The sequence below is a fragment of the Nicotiana tabacum genome, chromosome 2, assembly GCF_000715075.1.
Source record: "Nicotiana tabacum cultivar K326 chromosome 2, ASM71507v2, whole genome shotgun sequence".
Taxonomy (NCBI): Eukaryota; Viridiplantae; Streptophyta; class Magnoliopsida; order Solanales; family Solanaceae; genus Nicotiana; species Nicotiana tabacum.
Window position 1 is genome coordinate 28,643,625 of NC_134081.1, and position 22,767 is coordinate 28,666,391.

Consider the following 22,767-nt stretch of genomic DNA (forward strand, 5'->3'; position numbering starts at 1 on the left):
GTCAGAGGTGGTTCGATGTTAGATTCTAAAGAACCAACAGTTCTATTAGTGACCCATATAAAACGAGCTTTGAAGATGCTTCAATCCAATATAAATAGTAAATCATATACGTGCTTTTATTGTTGGAAGAAAAACATGTTTCATCGATTTCCGATTACACAGAAACTCCAAGATCTAATACACGTTGCACATTATAATTCTTGGCCGTCATTGTATTTTCTGTATACACACTTCACAAACAACATCAATGACATCCGTTACATACATAATTTTCCTTTGCAGGCAAACAAACAGACTATAAATGAAGAAAAAATGCTAGGTTATTCAGTCAAGAATAACAAATAACCTAAGCTACTCTCTCGTTTAGTTGCTTTAACCCAAAGTTCTCAAAGGCAGGCCGATCTATACAGGTTATATGTCCACACTGACACTTTCTTAGGTGTAAAATGATGAATCTTCCGTTGCCCAGTGAAGGATGATTAATAGCAAGGAAAAGGCCTATCTTCATATTTGCCACCATTTGCGATTGCGATTTTCCATTACCTTGACAAGCTCATTTGCCAATGATGCAAAGTCTTCAGCCCCACTGCGTAGTTCGTCAGTTCTTTGGCTAATTCTCTGCAAAACCATATAAAGTTATATGTCATCATAAACCAGAATAAGCAAGGTTTGCACAAGAAAACTGTTTATACAGTATAATGAGAAGTTGAACAAATTTCAAGGAGGAGCACAGTGCAGAACCAGACAACGGTCAGGGACCAAGTTGCAACACAAACACAAGAATGAGCATATTATCTTCCAGAAAATATGCAACTTAGAGGTTCTATCCCCCACTTTCTTTAATCTTTAAACCATGAGTGGTCTTAGCTTAATATACTCTCACAACTAATTTTGGTTACAAGCAAGAATTTATTTCATGTATTATCATGCTCAAAGAAGGGGAACCTTGGAGCAACGGTAGAATTGTCTCTGTGTGACCTATATGTCACGGATTCGAGCCGTGGAATCAACCATTGATGCTTGCATCAGAGTAGATACCCTGTCTACATCACACCCCTTGGGGTGTGGCCCTTCTCCGGACCCTCTATGAATGTGGGATACTTCGTGCACCGGTATTATCATGCTCAATATTTTGTGTTACATATGTGTATCTTCACCATTTTAAATACCTCAAGTTTCTCTTGGCGTTCTAGAAGCTTGTTTCTAGCTTCTCCAGCCGCTGATGATGCATCCTGGAAGATATAATGATTGAATAAACAATGAGAACATTTATTAGACACAGTGGGGTCTGAAAAAGTTCCAACACCGACAAATATTATTACCCCCGCTTTTCTATATTTTGCTATGATTTCTTCACGTGTCCTAAGTCTGGGCTTGACATCGTCACCCTCAGAATCAAGCAACTTCCCTCGTTCAGTTCCTGCAATGTACAAGGAAAATATTTGTTATTATGAATTCTGAAACTGCAGATGACTGATTTGATGCAAGTTACCTCTTTTACTATTTTGTGTGCTATGAGATGAAGTAGGAGCCACAGGGACAGGGTCATCAATTTCAATATCATCTGCGTCAGAAGTAAATCTTCAGTTAGGGGCACCTCAACTACAGAAATGTTGTATAGACCAATATATAGGGACAGAAAAGTGTCACTCTTGAAGAAGCAAGGTATGTAGGGATAACCTATATCGAGCTCCACTGCTCCTTGAACTTCCTTAGTGATAATTGGGGACGGTTCTGGGTTGAGTGGGTTCTTCATAAAGATACCTTCCAGATGACTAAAGTTTGACTTAGACATCTCACTGAGATCCATATTATGGTTCGTTTTTCCCACTTTAAATCCTTTAACGAGAGTACCAATAATGTTTGGCCCACTACCCTGCAGCAACATTGATAAGAATTCAGCCACTGCAAAATATAGACCACAAGGAAACATCTTCATCAACCAGACCTGTTTCTTCTTCTGAGTGGAGAATTTGATGGCAGCATCTGCTGCAGCTGCGAGCACTTCATCATGAAGAAACGGCAAAGATTCTGGAATTCTGGAAAACACATTGCTGAATCAGTAATTTTGAACAATCTATGCAGCTCATGAGTAAGCTATTCACTTGATGGAAAGTAGCACTGGTTGATCATATACCTGAAATCATTTTCACTAGCTAATAGGGACACGAAAGCCAGTTCAGAACCATTTGCCTGATATTTGTTATGACAAAGATGTTAAGAGGCCATGCAAGAATAGGATGAAATTTTAATAAGCAAGGAATAATGCTAAACAATAGGATAATAGCATGCACTGCAACTTTTTTTACCAAGGTAACATGGCCATTCTCCATGGAACTCATCGCCCTGTCCATATTTAGCTTGAAATTCCACCTTAAAACTGACATTAAGGAGGTCTGCTCCACCAACTCTAGATCAGGCAAAGATCTGGAGATATATACATGTTAGCAATGTTCTAACACACAGTTCTTTTGTAATATATTATCTAGGACATGCAGCAAAGAAGCAATCTTTCATTATTGACAATAAGGAATTGTACAAGGCACATAAAACTTGCATATTCAAGGTGCATTTAGTATGATGTAAAACGGGAAAATCTTACCTTGAAAAACTTTTCTTAGATCGTTTTCCGACATTTGGTTAATATAAAGGTAGGTGACAAGTCTCAAGCAATTCTCGTCTCCACCTCTAATGCTAGAAGATGGGGTATAGGGCATCAGAAAATATTTTGGTAATGGAGCAGTACTAAGAGCTTACAACAATGTTTATGTGCTGATTGAAGGAAGTGATATATGGTATGAATCGTGATAATTGTACAGGAAAATGACTATACGAATTAAGATACTTTCAAAGAAAATATGAATAACATCCATAAATATCACGAGTAAATTTTCTCCATTTGAAGAAAACTAGTTTAGGAACGAGGTGTAGTTGATTGATTGGTTGATGTGATTATTTTCTTGGAGAGAACATTTTTAACAATTTAAGGCAGCCAAATACTGGAGAACAATCTGATTATGCCTTACTAACATCCTTAAAGTTGGGAAATGGTACTTGCTGGAACATTTACGAAAGAAAAAGCTTACCTAATCTCGATATCTCCATTCTGAAAGAGTAATAGTAGCCCACAAACTTTCCCATCTTTCATAAAAGTAGTTGTCCAGCAACAAGGTTTGTCGAGCTTCACTTTGCACACAGATTTATTGTTCCCCTAGTAATATCAAATGGAATTATATAGAACATTCAAGGACATAGAACTACAAGAAATCAGAAGCAATGAAAAAATAAACTCACATGAACCACAGATTTTGTAGCATAAGTGCGTATTGCATCTTTACAGCAAAGTAGAACAAAGGACTCCTCAAAGTGTTTCCTGGAGGGGTCATTTTGTAGAAAGGGAGCCGTATCACATTGATCACTAGTGGTCATGTCCTGTGAAGGCTCATTACTATTTGCATCATCCTTGCTGGACTGTGGCTTCTTACTTATTATACCAGAAAATGGGGTGTTGTTTTCTGAAATGCAATAAATCAACACAAAACTGAGTGCAACTTACACGTAAAAACAATTTGAATTTCTCTACAAATATGTACTTGCCTATGACATACATAGAAATTGCTGTTGACACTTTCTTTAAATGCAGGGGCTCTAAACTGGACGTTTTACCACTACCACCATCAATTACATAGATCTTTGCATCCTCAGTTAAAACGAACATGAGTTCCTCCATATGATTTTCTGGAAGCTCTGATTGTTTTGGGCTTTTGCTATGACCATCACTATGCATAAATCTCTTTGCAATCACTGAGACCAGTGGAGAGCTACCAACAGATACGGAATCTGTCAAGAACAAAACTGATAATGAAGTCATATCAAGCACTGCAACCTGAAATTGGAGGCCTTTGTGAATAAGTATCCACATCAATCAACAAGAGTGACATCATAAGATCATCACAAAACTTGAAGAGAAGGATGTTGGGTTTCTGACCTTAACATTTTCATATCCAACTGCAAGTTTGGCTCCATGATTTATAAATTCGATCGCTCGGACGCGAACATCGAGAAGCTTTATAACAGCTCTGCAGCTAGGTCCTTGACCTTGTGCCAACTCATGAACTATGAAAAGGTATGTACCAGTGAATTCAAAGATAATAGTTGATTTTCAAAGAATTATGCAAAGTAAATCTGGAAAATATCAACATGCCAATGACATATTACTTTCTCTGTCCAATTCTGTCAAACAATATTACAATTTGAAGAGTCAGACAGCTTTTTGACTGTAATGTTCTGAAATAATTTTTAAGCGCTTTCAATTTTTTTAAGTTTTAGGCTATAGTACTTTTTGTGCAGAGTAAATATGTAATAAATGTCTGAAATCAATGTGAAAACTAAAGGGTTTGATCCTCATACTCGACATCCCATCACTCATTTTAGGGAGAAAAAGATACTGGTAAAAAAACGTGCTGTGCAGTAGATTCAATTAATTGGCCGCAAAGTAGCTTTAGATGACTGTACCTGGAGCCATAGAGGTGGTTAGAGGTTTTGTGTTGTCATAATCAAATTCAACTAAGAAAAAAAACCATAATCAGGGGCAATCAAATTTGTCATTTGTGTTACGCATGTTGTGGCTGTGAGAAGGCACGGGAGAAAATATGTTATTGATATATTGAATGAATGAATAATACTACACAAGAGGTCCTTATTTATAGCTATACTATACAAGGACATACTACTCCTCTACCAATGTGGGACAATACTACACTATATACATGCTGTAAATTAACACTCCCCCTCAAGCCGGTGCATACAAATCATATGTACCGAGCTTGTTACATATATAACTAATACGAGGACCAGTGAGAGACTTGGTGAAAATATCTGCAAGTTGATCATTTGACCTCACAAACTTTGTAGCAATCTCTCCTGAAAGTATCTTTTCTCTGATGAAGTGACAATCAATCTCAATGTGTTTAGTTCTCTCATGGAACACCGGATTTGATGCAATATGAAGGGCAACTTGATTATCGCACACAAGTTCCATCCGACTGATTTCACCAAATTTCAACTCCTTGAGCAATTGTTTGGTCCAGACTAGCTCACATGTTGTCATAGCCATTGCTCGATATTCTGCTTCTGCACTAGACCGAGCAACTACATTCTGTTTCTTGCTCTTCCAGGACACCAAATTTCCTCCTACTAAAACACAATATCCAGATGTAGAACGTCTATCAGAAGGTGATCCTGCCCAATCAGCATCTGAGTATCCAATGATCTGCTCATGACCTCGATCCTCAAAGAGTAACCCTTTGCCTGGAGCCGATTTTATATATCGAATAATGCGGACAACTGCATCCCAATGACTATCACAGGGAGAATTCATAAACTGACTTACAACACTCACAGGATAGGAAATGTCGGGTCTAGTCACTGTGAGATAATTTAATTTTCCAACCAGCCGCCTATAGCTTGCAGGATCGCTAAGCGGCTCCCCCTGTCCTGGCATAAGTTTAGAATTCGGATCCATCGGAGTGTCAACAGGTCTGCAACCTATCATCCCCGTCTCCTCAAGAATGTCTAAAGCATATTTTCTTTGAGAAATAACAATACCTGAGCTAGACTGGGCAACTTCAATACCCAGAAAGTACTTCAATCTGCCTAGATCCTTAGTTTGGAAGTGCTGGAAGAGATGCTGCTTCAGGTTGGTAATACCATCCTGATCATTGCCAGTAATAACAATATCATCAACATAGACTACCAGATAAATGCAGAGACTTGAAGCAGAGTGCCGATAAAACACAGAGTGATCAGCTTCACTACGAATCATGCCAAACTCCTGGATAACCGTGCTGAACTTACCAAACCAGGCTCGAGGAGACTGCTTTAGACCATAAAGTGACCGACGCAAGCGACATACAAGGCCACGAGACTCCCCTGAGCAACAAAACCAGGTGGTTGCTCCATATAAACCTCATCCTCAAGATCACCGTGAAGAAAGGCATTTTTAATGTCCAGCTGATAGAGGGGCCAATGACGAACCGCAACCATGGATAGAAAAAGGCGGACTGAAGCCACCTTAGCCACGGGAGAGAAGGTATCACTGTAATCGAGCCCAAATATCTGAGTATATCCTTTGGCAACAAGACGGGCCTTAAGTCGATCAATCTGTCCATTGGGACCAACTTTGACTGCATAAACCCAACGACAACCAACAGTAGATTTACCTGAGGGAAGAGGAACAAGCTCCCAAGTACCACTTGTATGTAAAGCAGACATTTCGTCACTCATAGCCTGTCGCCATCCTGGATGAGACAACGCTTCACCTGTAGACTTAGGGATGGAAACCGAGGACAAAGAAGATATAAAAGCATAATGGGGAGATGACAGACGATGATAGCTCAAACCGACATAATGAGGATTAGGGTTAAGTGTGGTCCTTATACCTTTCCGAAGTGCAATCGGTGTACTAGGAGCAGGGTCCGCAGCAGGAGCAGGGTCAGGTGCAGGACGAGAACCAGTTGGGCCTGATGGAGGACGCAAACGACGATGATAAGTCAAGAGTGGTGTTCCTGTGGCCGGGGAACTAGGGGGAACAACACTAGACTCCTCAACGGTTGGTATGGATGAAAACTCTGTGGTCGAAGGTGGAGGAGGAGCTATAGTAAACTCCTCAAAGGTCGGTATAGGTAAGACCTCAGATATATCATGGTGGTCAGCAGAGGTAAAGAAAGGTTTAGACTCAAAAAATGTGACGTCAGCTGACATAAGGTACCTACGAAGATCTGGAGAATAACAACGATATCCCTTCTGAACACGAGAATAACCAAGGAAGACACACTTGAGAGCACGGGGAGCTAACTTATCTTTCCCAGGGGCTAAGTTATGAACAAAACACGTGCTCCCAAAAACATGAGGTGGAAGAGAGTATAAGGGTGACTGGGGAAACAATACTGAATGCAGAATCTGATTCTTGATGGGAGATGAAGGCATCCGATTAATCAAATAACAAGCTGTGAGAACTGCATCACCCCAAAAACGCAACGGAACGCGAGATTCAATTAGAAGTGTGCGAGCAGTCTCAATAAGGTGCCTATTCTTTCTCTCAGCAACCCCATTTTGCTGAGGGGTATAAGGACAAGATGTCTGATGAATAATTCCCTGAAAAGTCATAAATTGCTGAAATTGAGAAGATAAATATTCTAAGGCATTATCACTGCGAAAAATGCGAATAGAAACATCAAATTGGTTTTTGATTTCAGCACAGAAACTCTGGAATATAGAAAATAACTCAGAACGATCTTTCATTAAGAAAAACCAAGTACATCTTGAATAATCATCAATGAAACTGACAAAGTGACGAAATCCCAAGGATGAACTGACTCTACTAGGACCCCATATATCAGAATGAACTAAGGAGAAGACAGACTCTGCATGACTCTCAACACTACGCGAAAAGGAGGCTCGGGTATGTTTCCCAAGTTGACACGACTCACAATCTAATGTAGACAAACTAGATAAATTAGGCACCATCTTCTGAAGTTTGGATAAACTCGGATGTCCTAAACGTCTGTGGATTAGATCTGGAGGATCTGTAACTAGACATGTTGTGGAAGGACTGAGTGAGTTAAGGTAGTAAAGGCCTTCTGATTCACGTCCTGTACCAATTGTCTGTCCCCTACTGCGGTCCTGCATAATAAAAGAATCGTCAATAAAGTATATACCACAATGGAGGGCACGAGTTAAACGACTAACAGATGCAAGACTAAAAGGACAGCCAGGGACATAAAGAACGGAATCTAGGGTGATAGAAGACAAGGGATTAGCTTGTCCAACTCATTTTGCCTTAGTTTGACATCCATTGGCTAAAGTAACAGTGGGAAGAGACTGTAAATATACAATATTTGACAAAAGTGATATATTACCAGAGATGTGATCAGAAGCGCCAGAGTCCATGACCCATGGGCCAAGAGTGCTAGACTGGGAAACACAAGCAAAAGAATTACCAGAAACAGAAGTATCAGTCTGAGCAACCGAGGCTACTTGTGGAGATGTCTGCTTACTTGCTCGATACTGAAGGAGCTCATTATATTCTTCTTTAGATAAAGAAAATCCTTGGTTACCTGGAGTCTCGGTCTGAGCAATGTAAGCATTTTTGGGTGGACGACCATGTAAGGAATAACACATTTCACGAGTGTGTCCAAGTTTGTGACAATAAGAACACTTGGGTCTAGATCTTCCAAAACGACCTCCTCCTCGTCTATGCTCCATAGTTTGAGATGCCCGAATATCCATTGTCTGGGATGCAAGAACAGAGGAATCAAGTATCTGTGATGAGATCACTGGTGGACTTGGTGCTGCAGCAAGGCGGAGTAATCGAGAGAATAATTCATCAACTGTCGGGACAGACGGACTAGCCAAAATCTGGTCACGTACTGAATCAAGATCATTAGGAAATCCAGCGAGGGTAAGAACGAGAAACATCTTCTGTCGCTGCTCTTGTTGTTTTTCCACACTAGCCGAAACTGGCATCAACTTCTCAAATTCCTCCATGACTGCCTGTACTTGACCCAAGTAAGTAGACATATCCAATTCCTGCTTCTTTAAGTTTGTCATCCGTGATATCACATCATAGAAGCGAGATATGTCATTAGTGTATAAGGTGCGTGCCTTTGCCCAAACCAAATAACATGTCTGGAATGGACGAAACAAGGGCATCAACTTGGAATCAATAGATCGCCACAAGATGCTACATAACTGAGCATCGATTTTTGCCCAAAGTGCTATTGCCTTTTCATCTCCATCGCTAGACTGTTTGATTAGATGATCTTGAACACCTTGACCTCTACACCATAACTCGACAGATGAAGCCCAAGCTAAGTAGTTTGAACCTCCCATTAAAGGTTCCGAGGTAATAATAGCACTAGAGTTTCCAGAACTCATGTTTCTAGACCCAAAAGCATCAAATCCCAAAGACATTGTTGCAAATTATTACCAAATAGGAGAAAGAATCAACTGTAATCCACTGAAACAGTGTACGGAAACACAGAAACAGAATACTGAAAACTGTAGCTGCCGGAATCTACTGTAGCTGCTGGAATCTACTGTAGCTGTCGGAATAGTACTGTAGCTACCGGAAAAAAACTAGGAATGAAATGAAAACAGTAGGGGTAGGATCAGAATTACCAGGCGACCCAACTGTTCTGAAGGAAGATTTTCAAAAAATGGCCGGAAGTGGTCGTACGCGCCGGCGCGTGAGCTCACGCGCGTGAGCTTCTGGTGGCGCGTGAGGCTGCTTCTGCCGGAGTTGTTCACTGGGGTTTGGTCGCCGGACAGTGACGACTCTTGTGGTAGTGTTGGATTTTGCACAACACTGACAGAAATGAACCAGATAGAAAACAACCTTAAAAAATACTGATTTCTCTTTCCCGGAATCGCTGGAATTTATGCAAAGCGATAAGTCTCTCACAATTGCTCTGATACCATGTGAGAAGGCACGGGAGAAAATATGTTATTGATATATTGAATGAATGAATAATACTACACAAGAGGTCCTTATTTATAGCTATACTATACAAGGACATACTACTCCTCTACCAATGTGGGACAATACTACACTATATACATGCTGTAAATTAACAGTGGCTGTTTAAGAATGTGTTGCGCTGTCTCAACTTGCTTCATTGGTTTTACAGGGGAGAAAGTCCACGAGACCCCCACAAGACGAGACCCCCACAAGACCCGGTAGAATCAACATTGTTGACTAACAAATAATGAAACCTGTGCTACAATTATACAAATATGTATTCACTAAGGCTGGTACAAATATACAAGACGAGGCCGAAAACATTCATCCAGGAAAAAATTACTTCAATGGAATCGGACATGAATCTTGCAGCAGCTATTCAACAAGAGATCTTTTGATAAAAGTTCTTATGTAATCTTCACTATCTCATCCAGCTGCATTTGGAGGACCAATTTCAAAGCTAAGCTGTTAATCAAATGCTAGACTTAAATATTTGGCCAAAGTTCCAATCCCAAGTTCAGCCAAAAGTCTATAAGTTTCAGTTAGGAAATTAAGATTAAGTTCAAAATTCCACCCCAAAAGTTGAATGCAACTACCTGATATTAAAGAATTCAACTGTTCGATCTTATAACATTGTCTATTTCTGACAGAGGTAAAACTTTTTCCATCCATTTCACAGAAAACCTCCAAATATTGCTGTAGATATAAGCCATGAGATCTTGTTGAAATTCAGTTGTCCGGATAAGGAATTTTGTAACCCAATGTCAAGCATATTCTACTCTTAAGGCGGGCCATTAGTCTATGACAAGAAGGTCATTGTATACTGGAATAATAGTTACATTACCTTCACTTTTAGCATCAGTAATAAAATGGAAGTTCTCCATATCGCTATGTTTGAAATCATAAAGGCGTACCTGCATTTCATGTTAGTTTGGATTAATATAGCACGGATATACACCAACACCAAATTAGAAATAGAATAAGGTGTTTCCCACCAGACCACACTCATCCCCAACTGCCAATCTTAATGTCTGGAAGCAGAAATCTATTTTTGAAACTGAAGCGGTTGATATAACTGTATTTACACCTTTAACCTGAAAATCACCAGAGTAAAATTTAGAGTTCCGTATTCAAATGACATAATGAAAAAACTGCTCATTAGAAGTAACTTGGAACTTGTAACTGTTGTTTCAACCTCATTATCCAAGACACAAAGGAGAAAGAAGACCGGATGAGTGGCATCCCACATCCTTACAGATCCATCCTGGTAACCTGCTATATAAACTCTTTGAATCCTGTTAGTCTCAGCTTGAGAAATATGATTATACACCCCTCCAGTTAAGGGCCATCCGTTAGCCCCAGATGATGTTGCTGTGCAGAACTTCTTGAATAAAGGTGTCTGGTTAAGATACAAATCCCATAAAAAACTAAATTAGAAATAAGTCTGGATTTTTAGAAAAATGAGAAGGGGGGAGACAATGATACGGGGAAGCAGCACCTCTTGAAGAAGCTCGGGTAAGTTTCCATCTGAATGCAACTGGGTAAGCTTTGTCACAGTCATGGAAGGATCAACTGTCGGTAATTCTACAGGAAAATCCTCAGCTGATAGAGATACTTTCTTCAACTCTTTGGATACCAAGTCAGACAAGCTTGAACAATCCAAAAGTTTTAGTTGTCCAGGACTCATCAACACAAATAAAGCAGCTTTTTCATCAGTTGCTGCTGTCCCAGTAGTTGGTAATAAGATCGTATCGGCAAATGAGCCACTAAAAGTGAGGTCAACACGACCAACACATTTCAAAGTCTCCATTCCAGATGACCAATCAAGGGTAAGAATCTGCAGCAGCAAAGCAGAAGAAATTAATGTTTTTATCATTACATACGATTATGTTTGAGAGTGTAGGTAGTATGATGGTATGTAATATCCCAAGAACACAATTGGCACCCAACAGAAGTTTAAGAGTTGTTGTTCAAATTCTTTCCCCTCTCTAGGGATGAAGACCGAGAGCTGAATCTGTGAGGACTTTTACCACTAGTTCCTAATTTAGAAATGTATCCTCCCCTAAATTGCAAACAGTCAGAAAATATAAACGAACTAGAATATAATGAAGATTGTAGGGAAATGATACTTTTCAAAGCAACCTTATGTACACGTGTGCACTTCTACTACCATAGATTATTCATTATTCTGACTCACCTAAGGCAGTTTTCTGATAACCCAATTTAGCATTTAAAATTGATTGGAATTTATCGATGGATGGGTTAGAAATGTCAAATTAAAAGTTCTCTACACGTCAAGCACCAGTTTAAATGTTATATAGATTTTAAATCATAATCTGTTTTGACTCATTGAAAATGTTACAACAAGAACAACTTGAGGTATCTACTAAAACTCTAAAATGGTAGATTCCATTAGATATCAAATATAGTTATTCAATCAGGATCATTTCATACTTCAAAAGCCAATATATATTACAATTTGGAAATACACACACTAAGATATAGCTTGACTTTTATTTGTCCCAAAGTGCAGTTCAATTTGACCCAGAAATGCAACATTTTATAATCTTGAGGTACAGAGAATATTGAAATAATTAAGTCTGCATGGCTAGCGAGCTTACGTATAGCATAACGATAAAACAATAATGAGAATATTTCAGTGATGAAATGTAAAACTTACTGTAATGACTTCATCGGATCCTATTTCATCACCGCCATAAATGAGGAGATGGCCATCGCTGCTATTCCGGGATTTACTGTTCGCCCACCAGTTTAAGACAATGACAGGAAGCCTTTTTTCAGCAGAAGACAACTGTAGCTTAACAACATTATCAAATGGTCCGGCTTCTTGACCTTTGCTTAAGGTTGATTTTGATGTTTTCCAAAACAGAATATCTCCATCTATGTACCCAACAGCAAGAATGGATCCATCAGTGGATGCCCAGCAAAGTGTGGTTATCTCTTTCTCCTCAAATTCATGCTGCAATAAATCATCAGGAGAGCTGGAATCTGCGTTCTTTTTAAAGTTTACAGCACCATCCTTCAAATGGAGATCTTTATCACCTTTAACAATGATAACATGGGCTTCAACGACGTCCCATAGTATAATTAAACCACTCTCATATGCAATCAATAATCTGCAATAAATGTCATCAGTTCAGGAACTTATAAGAAAAAACATAATCAAGATTCTAACAGAACCCATTACAGTTACTAAGTCATAAAGACAAAGCCACACTACGTAGAGAAGGATACATCACTCATGCTTCATTTGATACAACTGACTGCCGTACAGCAACTGACAGATTTAGTTGACCAATAAAGAGGAATAATAGTTTCTTGCCAGTAAATTATACCTCCTCCACCATGCAATTTTGCCTAGTACTTACCCAGGCACTTCCTATCGATTAATAGAAATATACTACTTTCTTGGTTTTTGGTTCTTACTCAGAAGACCGCAACAAAGGAATTTTGGCCAGAGAAGACATCTACAATAAGACCAAATGGTATATGAGTGGAGACATCACTTCATCTATACTTCTATAGCTTTTACTACATTGACAAGCTTCTTATGACCAAAATATATTGGCATTCGGTAATCACTTTTAGAAATTGCTCAACAACAATTCTTTTTTATCCCACGAGAACCACTTATTTTATCCCAAAGAAGCACTGAATGCCACCTCATAACTGGGTCATGTATCTTGGAAAAAAAATCTGTAAGCAAGGATAGATCTTTCTCCGGTTTTCTTGCTTCATTCACATTTAAGATTCTCCAACTTGTATGTCAAAAACCAGCAACGATTAACATAACATATACCTTGCAAGACAATTAATAAGGAAAAAAATAAACAAATGCAAAAGGGTAGGGCTTAGTTTGGTTAACATGAGGTTAGTGAGGAGTGAGGAAGAAACTATACACAATAATTGTGACTTGCCTATTTCCTGACGTAAAAGGTTGGGGGAGAATTCCAACAACTGGTTGATGATCTGCATTCGCAAAACCAGCTGCTTCTGCAAAATAATTCAAAAAGAGGTTTGTTGAATTATAAAAGCACACGAGAATTTGATAATAAGATTCTTTAAGACAAAAGAACAAACGTGTTGTTAGGTACTCATGAGGTTAAATCAAGCCAGTCGGTATTCTCTGAACAAATGAAATATGCTTGGTGGAGATGCTTAGTCTGATAGAAAAGATCTGAAATCCCAAAATAGAGCCAACTGTCTTCATGTGGCCATAATTTTCTAGAGAAGCTAGTTCAATCACATACATCCCACATATATTAAATAATGTAGGATCTGAAACCAAAGCTACTCGAGGTTGATTGTATTAGAAGAAATTAGATCCAGAACTAATGGACTTGAAATAAAGTTATGCCAGAATAAGGTAGAGGAGGCGAAAACCCTATAAAGGAGAAGATATAGTTGTGTTAATTACAGGTGCATATGGTACCAGCAAAAAGCTCATTGAATAGCCTCTATTACTAGAACAAATTATATTAAACGTAAGGATTGTGTTTCTTGGCAGCTGGCTACAAAATGGTTCAACCATTGTATAATGAACGTGAATCTCTTCTGAATCAAGAGACATGCCCATGTATTGGAATTGCACGAACTAGGCCTAATTATCTGCAATTTGCATCCCTAGACTTTGGAATACGGAAATGCATATCTTGGTACAGCCAACCTACAGGTTTTTTAAGTAGATATCCTGATTCCTGCCTTAAACATGAATGAGCTATTTGTGCTTGTAAATCCAAAGTTTTAACATCCACCAAAAATAGCTCAAAGTTCAAAATACTCTAAAATTAAAAATTATCTCAACTAAACAAGAGTCGCTTTACAAGAATAAGAAACAGACATAATCATATAAAATAATAGATCAGATAAAAGATTTTTCACTAAGATCATGCAGTAAGCACCAGAAAGAGAACTCCACAAGATCTGATATGGCAGTTGCAGAAGCTCTCTGTTCTCAACACAGAACTTCAAAACTGAGATTGTTCCATATTCATCTCCAACATACCTGGAATGACAGGAGAACTTTATTATAAGCGTAAAATACTCTCAACTTTTTGCACTGTAAAAACTTTCTTGTATGCACATCGAATTCGTACAAGAAGGAAGAGCCATTGATAACTGAGAAAGCAGTTATATTTGATTTCCACTGCAAATCACAAGCTACAGATCTGCTTTTGAGATTCCAAACCTGCAGAAAATCAAGAGAAAGAGAAATCTTACAGACCTACTAACCACAAACAGTTCCTAACCCATGTTTTACAGGGGCCCTCTGAGCACCAATGTCAGTGCAACCTTTAATGAAAGATTTTTCTTTTGACTTTTCTTCTGGGCTTCTTCTATCTTTAGGGGCGGGGTTTGCAAAGAGGTCTTCATTGGCCATTCAAACTGTTCTTGCTTTCAAGAGGAATGCACCCTTGAAAGGAAACCATTCACCAGTCAAAGTGTACTTGCTTTCAGGCAAAACATAAAAAAGCAGAAAATCATGGAAATGGTCTTCTTATAATTTTAGGTAGTGACGTAATTTAATTGGTGATTACTAGACATTTGACATTATACAACAAAACTTCATTAAACTGCCGGGCAATATTTCACGTTCAACATAAATGTATAAGTGTCTCTGAGAAACACGTTCAAGGAAATAAATGGAGCAGGTTTTGAGATTAAGCAAATTGAGTCATAGTAATTAAACACAACAAGAAACATGAGTTTCTTCAAACCTCTTGCATCATTGTGTTTTACCATTGCAGCTGAAAGAACAATGTCCAAGGTACAATATAGCAGGTTCAAATGAAAAACGAGTCAATTCACCACACAATTGTAGAGATTCTGCCCTGGGTAATTGCAAGATCCATCAGTTGCTTCTTTGTTTTTTATTTTCTGGGGGATATGTTAGGTACAATTTCATTAATTATAGCACCCAAGTGTGTTCTCAAATACAGTAAAACGGTGGATTTAGAATCTTTTAGTATAGAAGAGCGTATGAAATCCAATATAGAACCTATGTTATATACATTTTTCACATTACACCAAAATGTTATTTCAAGAAACTACAGTTGCTATACCTCCTAGCAATTTCTCTTTACGGTATAACTAGAAGTAATGATCTCTCATTAATTTGTAGATGCTATTTCTTGTTTACTATCACTAAGGATACCAACAAGTTCCAGTGAGACCTTAATTCTTTATGTACATTATACGCTTTTTCACATTTTCCTGCGCAACCCTAGTAACACTTAACCAAGATATTATAATATATATGGTAGAGCTAGATCCACAAACCTAAAGCAAGACTTATATCATTCACTTGCTTAGGCAAGGTCATGGCGCGGCCAAGCTCATGCAGGAATTCCTTGATTACAAATGCCAAAATTAACATATCTCAGCAGAGAAAGCAGAGTTGATAGGGCCATCAGGGACACCTGGAGGATGATACCAGCTTGTATTATTTGGTGACTAGGACTGAAAGAAACCTCAGATGTTTCGATGGAGTCTCAACTCCAATACACTTGCTAAAGGCCAGTTGTTTGCTTAGTCTTTTATGTTGGGCCAAACAGTCCTATGTAATTAATTCTACTGTCTTTTTAGATTTTGTGAGCTCCCTCACTCTAGACTAGCCTCTTTGAGATATGTCTTTTGGTTATTGGCTAGCTCCAGACCCTATCATAACATCTTGTAAAGGAGCTAGAATCTCTATTTTTGTAATCACTGCATCTGTTTGATGCCTTTCAGTGAAGCAACCTTCTTTATGTAAAAAAAAAAAGAAAAGAAACCGAGGAACAGACAAGAAATACAATACAAGCTAAGGCGTCAAATTATGTTCAGTTTCCCTTCTTTGATTGGCATTTGAGAATGCCGCACCAAGAAGGGCATTAAAACCCAACAAGAAATAAAATACAAGCTACGGAGCATAAATGGTCTTAAGTTTCCCAACTTTGATTAACATTTGAGAATGCTGCACTGAGAAGGGCATTAAAAACCAACTTATTGGAAAAAATAATAATACCTGGATATCATTTTCATTTGTGATGCTGACAAGAAAACCCTGGTTTTGAAGGAACTGCCACAGACAAAAAAAGAAATAAAAGAGAACAGATTAAACATATACCTTGAGATTGTAAAAGAGAAGGATTAAAGAAATCATGAATATGATACAAGGGCAAGATATGAAGACACCATCAGTTTATTGGCGCTACAGGAAAATAGTGAGCCAGATTATTTTAAAAAATAATAGCAAACTTTCGTATTATTCAGCAAAGAACCTTTTCTATGTCTGACCAATACTACCCAAAATAGGAAAAGAGAAAAGCTGGATGTTAGCTTTGACAAACAAGCAAACACCTAGCCTCAAGGATGAAAAAGGCCCCAGTGGGATGGAACTTCCTTTTCAAAAGGAAAAGAGAAAAGAAAAAAGTGAATACCCTTTCCTACCTTGTATCATATACCATTAATGTAGGCCCTTTTCAGTTAATTGTCCTCTTATTCTAGGTAAACCCATGGAATGCAACACTAAAAACGAAAATGGTCATCATTGGACTTTGTCATCCAAAAGTATTGGAGTGACATTTTGATTAAAACCCCAGCTCTTTATTGACTTAGCTCATACACCTAACATTATCAATTCTAAAGACCATTATCTCTCAGAGACTCTTAAATATGTTGATAAGGAAACCAGGCTCCAAAGGTGTTACAAAATGCTCACGAATAATATCGAATAATATAGACTTGGAACCTTTAGAACTGAGCTAAGAATCTCTATGAATGACTTCATGTGCAAAAACCAAACCTCTAAATATTTATAGGGCAACTGCTTTGGAGAAATCAAGAGACCTTCAATATTGTCCCCACCAATCACTTTTACCCTACCATCCCTGCAAAAAAATTTGGATACTACATTAAAAAGATACAGCCATCAAGCCATCTATGTAAATAGTTTCTAATTGCAAGATAGTATGGACAGATTATAATATACATTGAGCCTTCACCTAACTTTAATCCATCTGAAATAGATTGTCGCTACCTCAAAACGGAAGTCCTTTTCGATCACAAAATAAGAAAGCGCAAGAGAAAAGAAAAATGAAAATGCGTTGCTACTTCTGTATTCATTTAATTAAGACTCAACTTCTCTCTTGAGCTTAATATGCTATCAGAATAGACTCCTTCCCCCACCCCCCACCAACCAGTACCTGACTGATTTGTATAACTAAACAGAGTTTCCATTTCTTCTTTATGTTCCGGAATAATGTGGTGAGGAACCCCCTTCTTAATCAGCCTAATATAATGGGGCACGATCCACCCTCTTATTCAGAACTATTGCTTCAAGAATCAATCAGACCTTTACTTCTCCCATCCCAAAATTTTAGTCCAGTTTAGCTTCCCAAGAATAAAGACATAAACCTTTGGTTAAGATTTTCAGATGTACTATGTCATAATCTTGAAATTAAAAATATCGTAATTTAATATTGTAGTATTTTTCATGTAAATTTAAATTTTGAGATGTATTATGTCATCTTTGAAAGTAGAAATATCGCAATTTATAGTACTTTCATGTAGCTTTAAGTGCCAAAACTTTTAATGATAAGTGAATTAATCTATGTCCAGAATCGGTCGAATGGGCCCTTAAAAGGCAAATGGACTAAAAAATTGGGCAGAGGGTGTATTATTTAAAATTAACAGTGGAGGCCCACAGAGGGAAGTTTGTACAAAGCTAAACAGCCTAAAAAACCATACACAGGGATCTCAGGGGCTGAAAGGTCAAGCAACACTACAGGGTACTGGTAAACGTATCATTTACTAAACAAGGGAGCGGGGGTGCCACATGACCATAACTGGCCTGCAGCCAAACAATAGTGGCTATACGCCTATTGCATCCACCAGTTATCTCTTGGTGAAAATATGATTTTGACAAGCCTTAACCTTTTCTCTAGCCTCTTCAACCTTCACTGGAGTATAATGGGGGAAGTTCAATGCAGAACTGAACTCTAGAAACTGAAATGATCAGGATTCAATGACTCACTGCTTCCAAAGAAGCATATCAGGAGTAAGAATCTTGTTATGTTTGTGCACAAGGAAGTGTCTTATCAGCCAAAACAGAGTTAGCGCTTTACTTAACAGCTGACCTAACAGGCTTCTGTCCATATTAAGTGCATAAAAATCAAAACTGACTCACAACGTTCCAATGGCCAATAGGCGCTGGATGGGATCTACTGCAAGAATTGATGCTGTTGACGGGATACCATAATGTACAGTAGCACGAACATTCAGGTCAATTGCTGTCAAACCACTGCCATTTCGCTGAACACAAGAAAAGTTGAAATAAAAGAATTACTCCACCAGCTACATTCAAGTCATAAAAAGTCAAATGGAATGAATACCATAGCCAATTAAGCACCAATAGAGTAACAACGACCAAATAAATTAGCATCGCATTTTCTAAAAACAATGCCCTATATATTGCTCTTCAGTTAGTAATGCACTATATGTTGCTCCACATTTTTTCCATATTTCTTGGAGATTGTAATGAGCAGTGGCAGAACTAAGTGTGTTGAAGGAGGGTTCAATGGGATCCCCTACATCAAAAAATTACACTGTACAAATAGGGTACACGGAATTATTATATAGTATATAAATTGTTGAATCCCGTAGATAGTTTTTTTTTCTTTTTTTGATAACTAAGACATCCCTGAGGGCCAGTGATGCATCGTTTGAAACTGGTGGATAATGGGTCCGCCCCACTACCCTTCTCCACTTAAATACCAGGCTTTTGTCTGCGGCAAGATTCAAACCCGTGACATGTGCCTAACTCACACATCACAAGTTATGCTCTTACCACTAGACCAAAGCCCTAGGGGCAAGATTCGAGTTCCATGTATTTAAGTCATTCACTCACTGTTTGCAGCAGGATTCAAATCCCCTTGATAGTTAAGTCATTCGCTCGTTGTGCAAGTTTACATTTTTTTAGTTCCCTTGTTAGAATTCCTGCCTCCACCACGGGGAATGAGATTCAAAATCATACATAACAATCAACTTAGCGTCAGTCCCAAACTAATTGGCCTGGCTATATAAATCATCTATATCAATTCACTATCTTTACGTTGACTATCAACCTACTGCTACCATACTCTTTTATCCAGGCTTGAGACCAGCAATATCTTGCAAAGCTCAAATAGGCAGAGTTCATAAGTAACAGCTCCACATATTTTCCCGATATAAAACTTGTTTTTTTTTTTTTAACTATGGTGGTGTCTAGGCCAACTTGAGGTGCAACTCGACTATTCCAACATTGCTACCTCCCATCTGCACAAGTATCAAGAAACTCTGTCCACCAAGGATTAGGCAGATGAGAAGAGTATCAAAAGCCTTCTTGTCGACTTATTTCACTATAATCCAGCTTTGATCGATCAAAATACTGGCAATTTCGCAGCTCAGTTATAAAAAAATCTACCGCATTTAGCAAACAGAATGGAAAACAAAAGGAGTTGTTTCAATTTCCGATATAAAACTCGAGCAAAGATTTTTATCCACTTATATTTCACTATGATCAGCTTCGATCAATCAAATAATTGCAATTTCGCAGCTCAGTTACAACGAAGTGCTTCAATCTCGCATCAAAAATTCCAACATCATGATTACTGCTAAATGAACATCACTATCACTAATTACAACGTCAAATCATTTCTAGAGAATCACAAAGTAGACAAAGTCAACTGAAGAACACTTAAAGACAAAAAAAAAATTACCTGTTGATGTTGATTATGATGATATTGTGTGGCTTTCTGGAAAAGCTTCTTCGCGAACATGGCGAAATGAGAAGTGAAGATTTTTGGATCGGTTTCGAATTTTGAATTGGCTTAGGCGTCCGGCATTTATTTGGCTGAAATGGATTAAAAAAAATGCTTTGGGAGCTATATGCTGATTGATGTATTAATTTAAATTTAAAATTTATGCATTTCTCGAATTGTACGCTAAAATAAAAGGGTTGGACTGAATATATCTTTGCTGCATATTTACAACCAAAAATAGGCTGTTCAAGAGAAACTCAAAATCAATTCCAACCACTTTAGAAGCTAAATTTTATTTGGTAAGATTTGTTGTTAAATTTTTTTAGAAAAAGGAATATTATCTACTTCTTACGTCCTATATGATAATGATTTGACTGGCATTATATTTAAGGAAAAATAATTATTTTTAAGCTTTTAATTTAAAATTAATTATATCTAAATATAAAACTATATTATTCTTTTTGAATAAACGAAAGTGAAAGTGCTACAAATTGACTTCAATCTTGCAGCATACTTTCTTACTCCTATTCATCTTGCAACATACTTTCTTACTCCTATTCATCTTGCAGCATTCTTTCCTACTGCTCAATTAGATCTTATTAAATAACTATGGTTAATTTTTAGCCTTTTGAATTTTTGATTATTACTTACTCTTACCATTATATGCCGTAAGCAATGTTAAGTACACCACTACAAAGGAATTTGGAAAATCAAGTAGCTAAAATAATTGGTTATATTCTTGAGTTAGAAGTTTGTGTATACGGTCGAAATAGATTTCGGACTTCGCACGTCTGCTCGAGTTCGAATGATAGTCGATCGAAGTGAGATTTCGAGATGGTTTCCGAAGATGAAGCAAACAAGCCTCGAACCCGAGAGACCGATCAATGTCGAGTTCGATATTGTTATTGAGCTCGAATCCAAATCGAACTATGATGCACAGTAAAGCTATCAAGCTTATGAGCCGGAGACCAACCAACATTGACCCCGAATCAATTCAAGGGTCCGAGTCAGAATCGAGCTTAAGCCAAAGATCGAGAGCTCGAGTTAGAATCGGGCTCAAGCCGAGATCAAAAGCCCGAGTCAAATCGGACTCACAGACATAAGCTGTTGCAATCCCACTAGACGAGGGAATCTTGGCAGGAATTGTGAAAAATCTGATTTATCATGGATCTCCCATTGAGTATTTTTTAATTATATTTAAAGTAAGGTCCCTCTACTATAAAGAGGGGTTTTGTCATTTCTGGAACGAGGAGAGTTTTTTGGGATAGAGCTCACATTGTAATTCAAGCACCATATCCTCTTATATTCAAGAGTTACTATTTTAAGCCTAAAAACACTGATCTATCTTGTTTAGTCCTAAAAATCATCTTCTTTACAACTTTGTTTATTTTATATTCTTTGTAGTCCATATTTGATATTCCCCTTTATCCTTACGATTTGTATTGAGCTTTATCACATATCCTTAGAATTATGTATAAATTCAACTCTATCCGTTTTTCGGGTAAACAGTTTAGCACCTACCATGGGGCTAAGGATAATAGTGGTTATTTGATACGAATCCGAAAAAATACGCCATTTGTGTTTTGCGCTTGTTTCCAAAAATATCTTGAATTTCGGATTAGCTACGACTAACCATCACTCAAATGGCTTCACCAATCGACAACGGGGCCGGTCTTCAAGACGAAAACAACAACTTGACACCCGGTATTGAAAGACCACTTGTAAATGCCATTGGAGCTCGAATCGGAGTGCCAATAGACATCAATTCGCATATAGCCATTGAGGCGAACCTACATGCTGAACCCGAGAATAGCATCTATGGTGGCACTCGGTATGCGGCTCGAGATACCCATAACGTTGAGGAAAATGGTGTTAGCTTACGTGTGATTTTCAAAATGTTGCAAGCCCAACATGCAACAATAGCTCAGTTGCAGAGCCAAACCCAGCTACAAAGCAGGCCGGAGCCCAATCCATCTCGAGAAATTACCCGCAGAACGGAGCCAGCCATAGTGAAGTCAAATGAGCAAGAATCGGGGACTACTCCCGAAATTGCTAAATTGCTCGAGAAACTCACAAAGTGAGTCGAAGCCAACGATAAAAAAGTATAAACTTATAACTCTAGGGTCGATCAGATCCCGGGAGTTCCACCAATGATAAAAGGGTTGGATTCGAAAAAATTCGTGCAAAAACCTTTTCCCTCGAGTGCAGCCCCAAAACCAATCCCCGAAAAATTCTGTATGCCCGAAATTCCCAAATATAACGGAACGACCGATCCCAACGAGCACGTCACTTCTGACACATGCGCCATTAAGGGCAATGATTTAGAAGACGGTGAAATTGAATCTGTGTTGTTAAAAAAATTCTGAGAGACCCTCTCGAAGGGGGCAGTGATTTGGTATCACAACCTACCACCAAATTTTATTGACTTTTTCGCCATGTTAGCAGATT

At 38.2% G+C, this 22,767-nt stretch overlaps 1 protein-coding gene across 1 annotated transcript; it reads right to left on the reverse strand.

Annotated features, from left to right (window-relative positions):
• Positions 1 to 91: 91 nt before the first annotated feature.
• LOC107786215 (uncharacterized) lies at positions 92 to 20,606 on the reverse strand. The gene is made up of 24 exons (XM_075232180.1): positions 20,278 to 20,606; positions 18,708 to 18,832; positions 17,325 to 17,409; positions 16,545 to 16,598; positions 14,638 to 14,729; positions 14,443 to 14,546; positions 13,459 to 13,534; positions 12,201 to 12,657; positions 11,019 to 11,357; positions 10,716 to 10,919; positions 10,516 to 10,614; positions 10,365 to 10,434; positions 3,989 to 4,116; positions 3,598 to 3,886; positions 3,295 to 3,515; positions 3,087 to 3,211; positions 2,310 to 2,427; positions 2,138 to 2,193; positions 1,949 to 2,039; positions 1,681 to 1,876; positions 1,493 to 1,564; positions 1,323 to 1,420; positions 1,170 to 1,232; positions 92 to 618 (listed from the first exon to the last, which is right to left on the reverse strand). The coding sequence occupies exons 1-24, from the start codon at positions 20,335 to 20,337 to the stop codon at positions 505 to 507; spliced, it is 3,336 nt and encodes a 1,111-aa protein (XP_075088281.1). The 5' UTR covers positions 20,338 to 20,606; the 3' UTR covers positions 92 to 504.
• Positions 20,607 to 22,767: the final 2,161 nt, after the last annotated feature.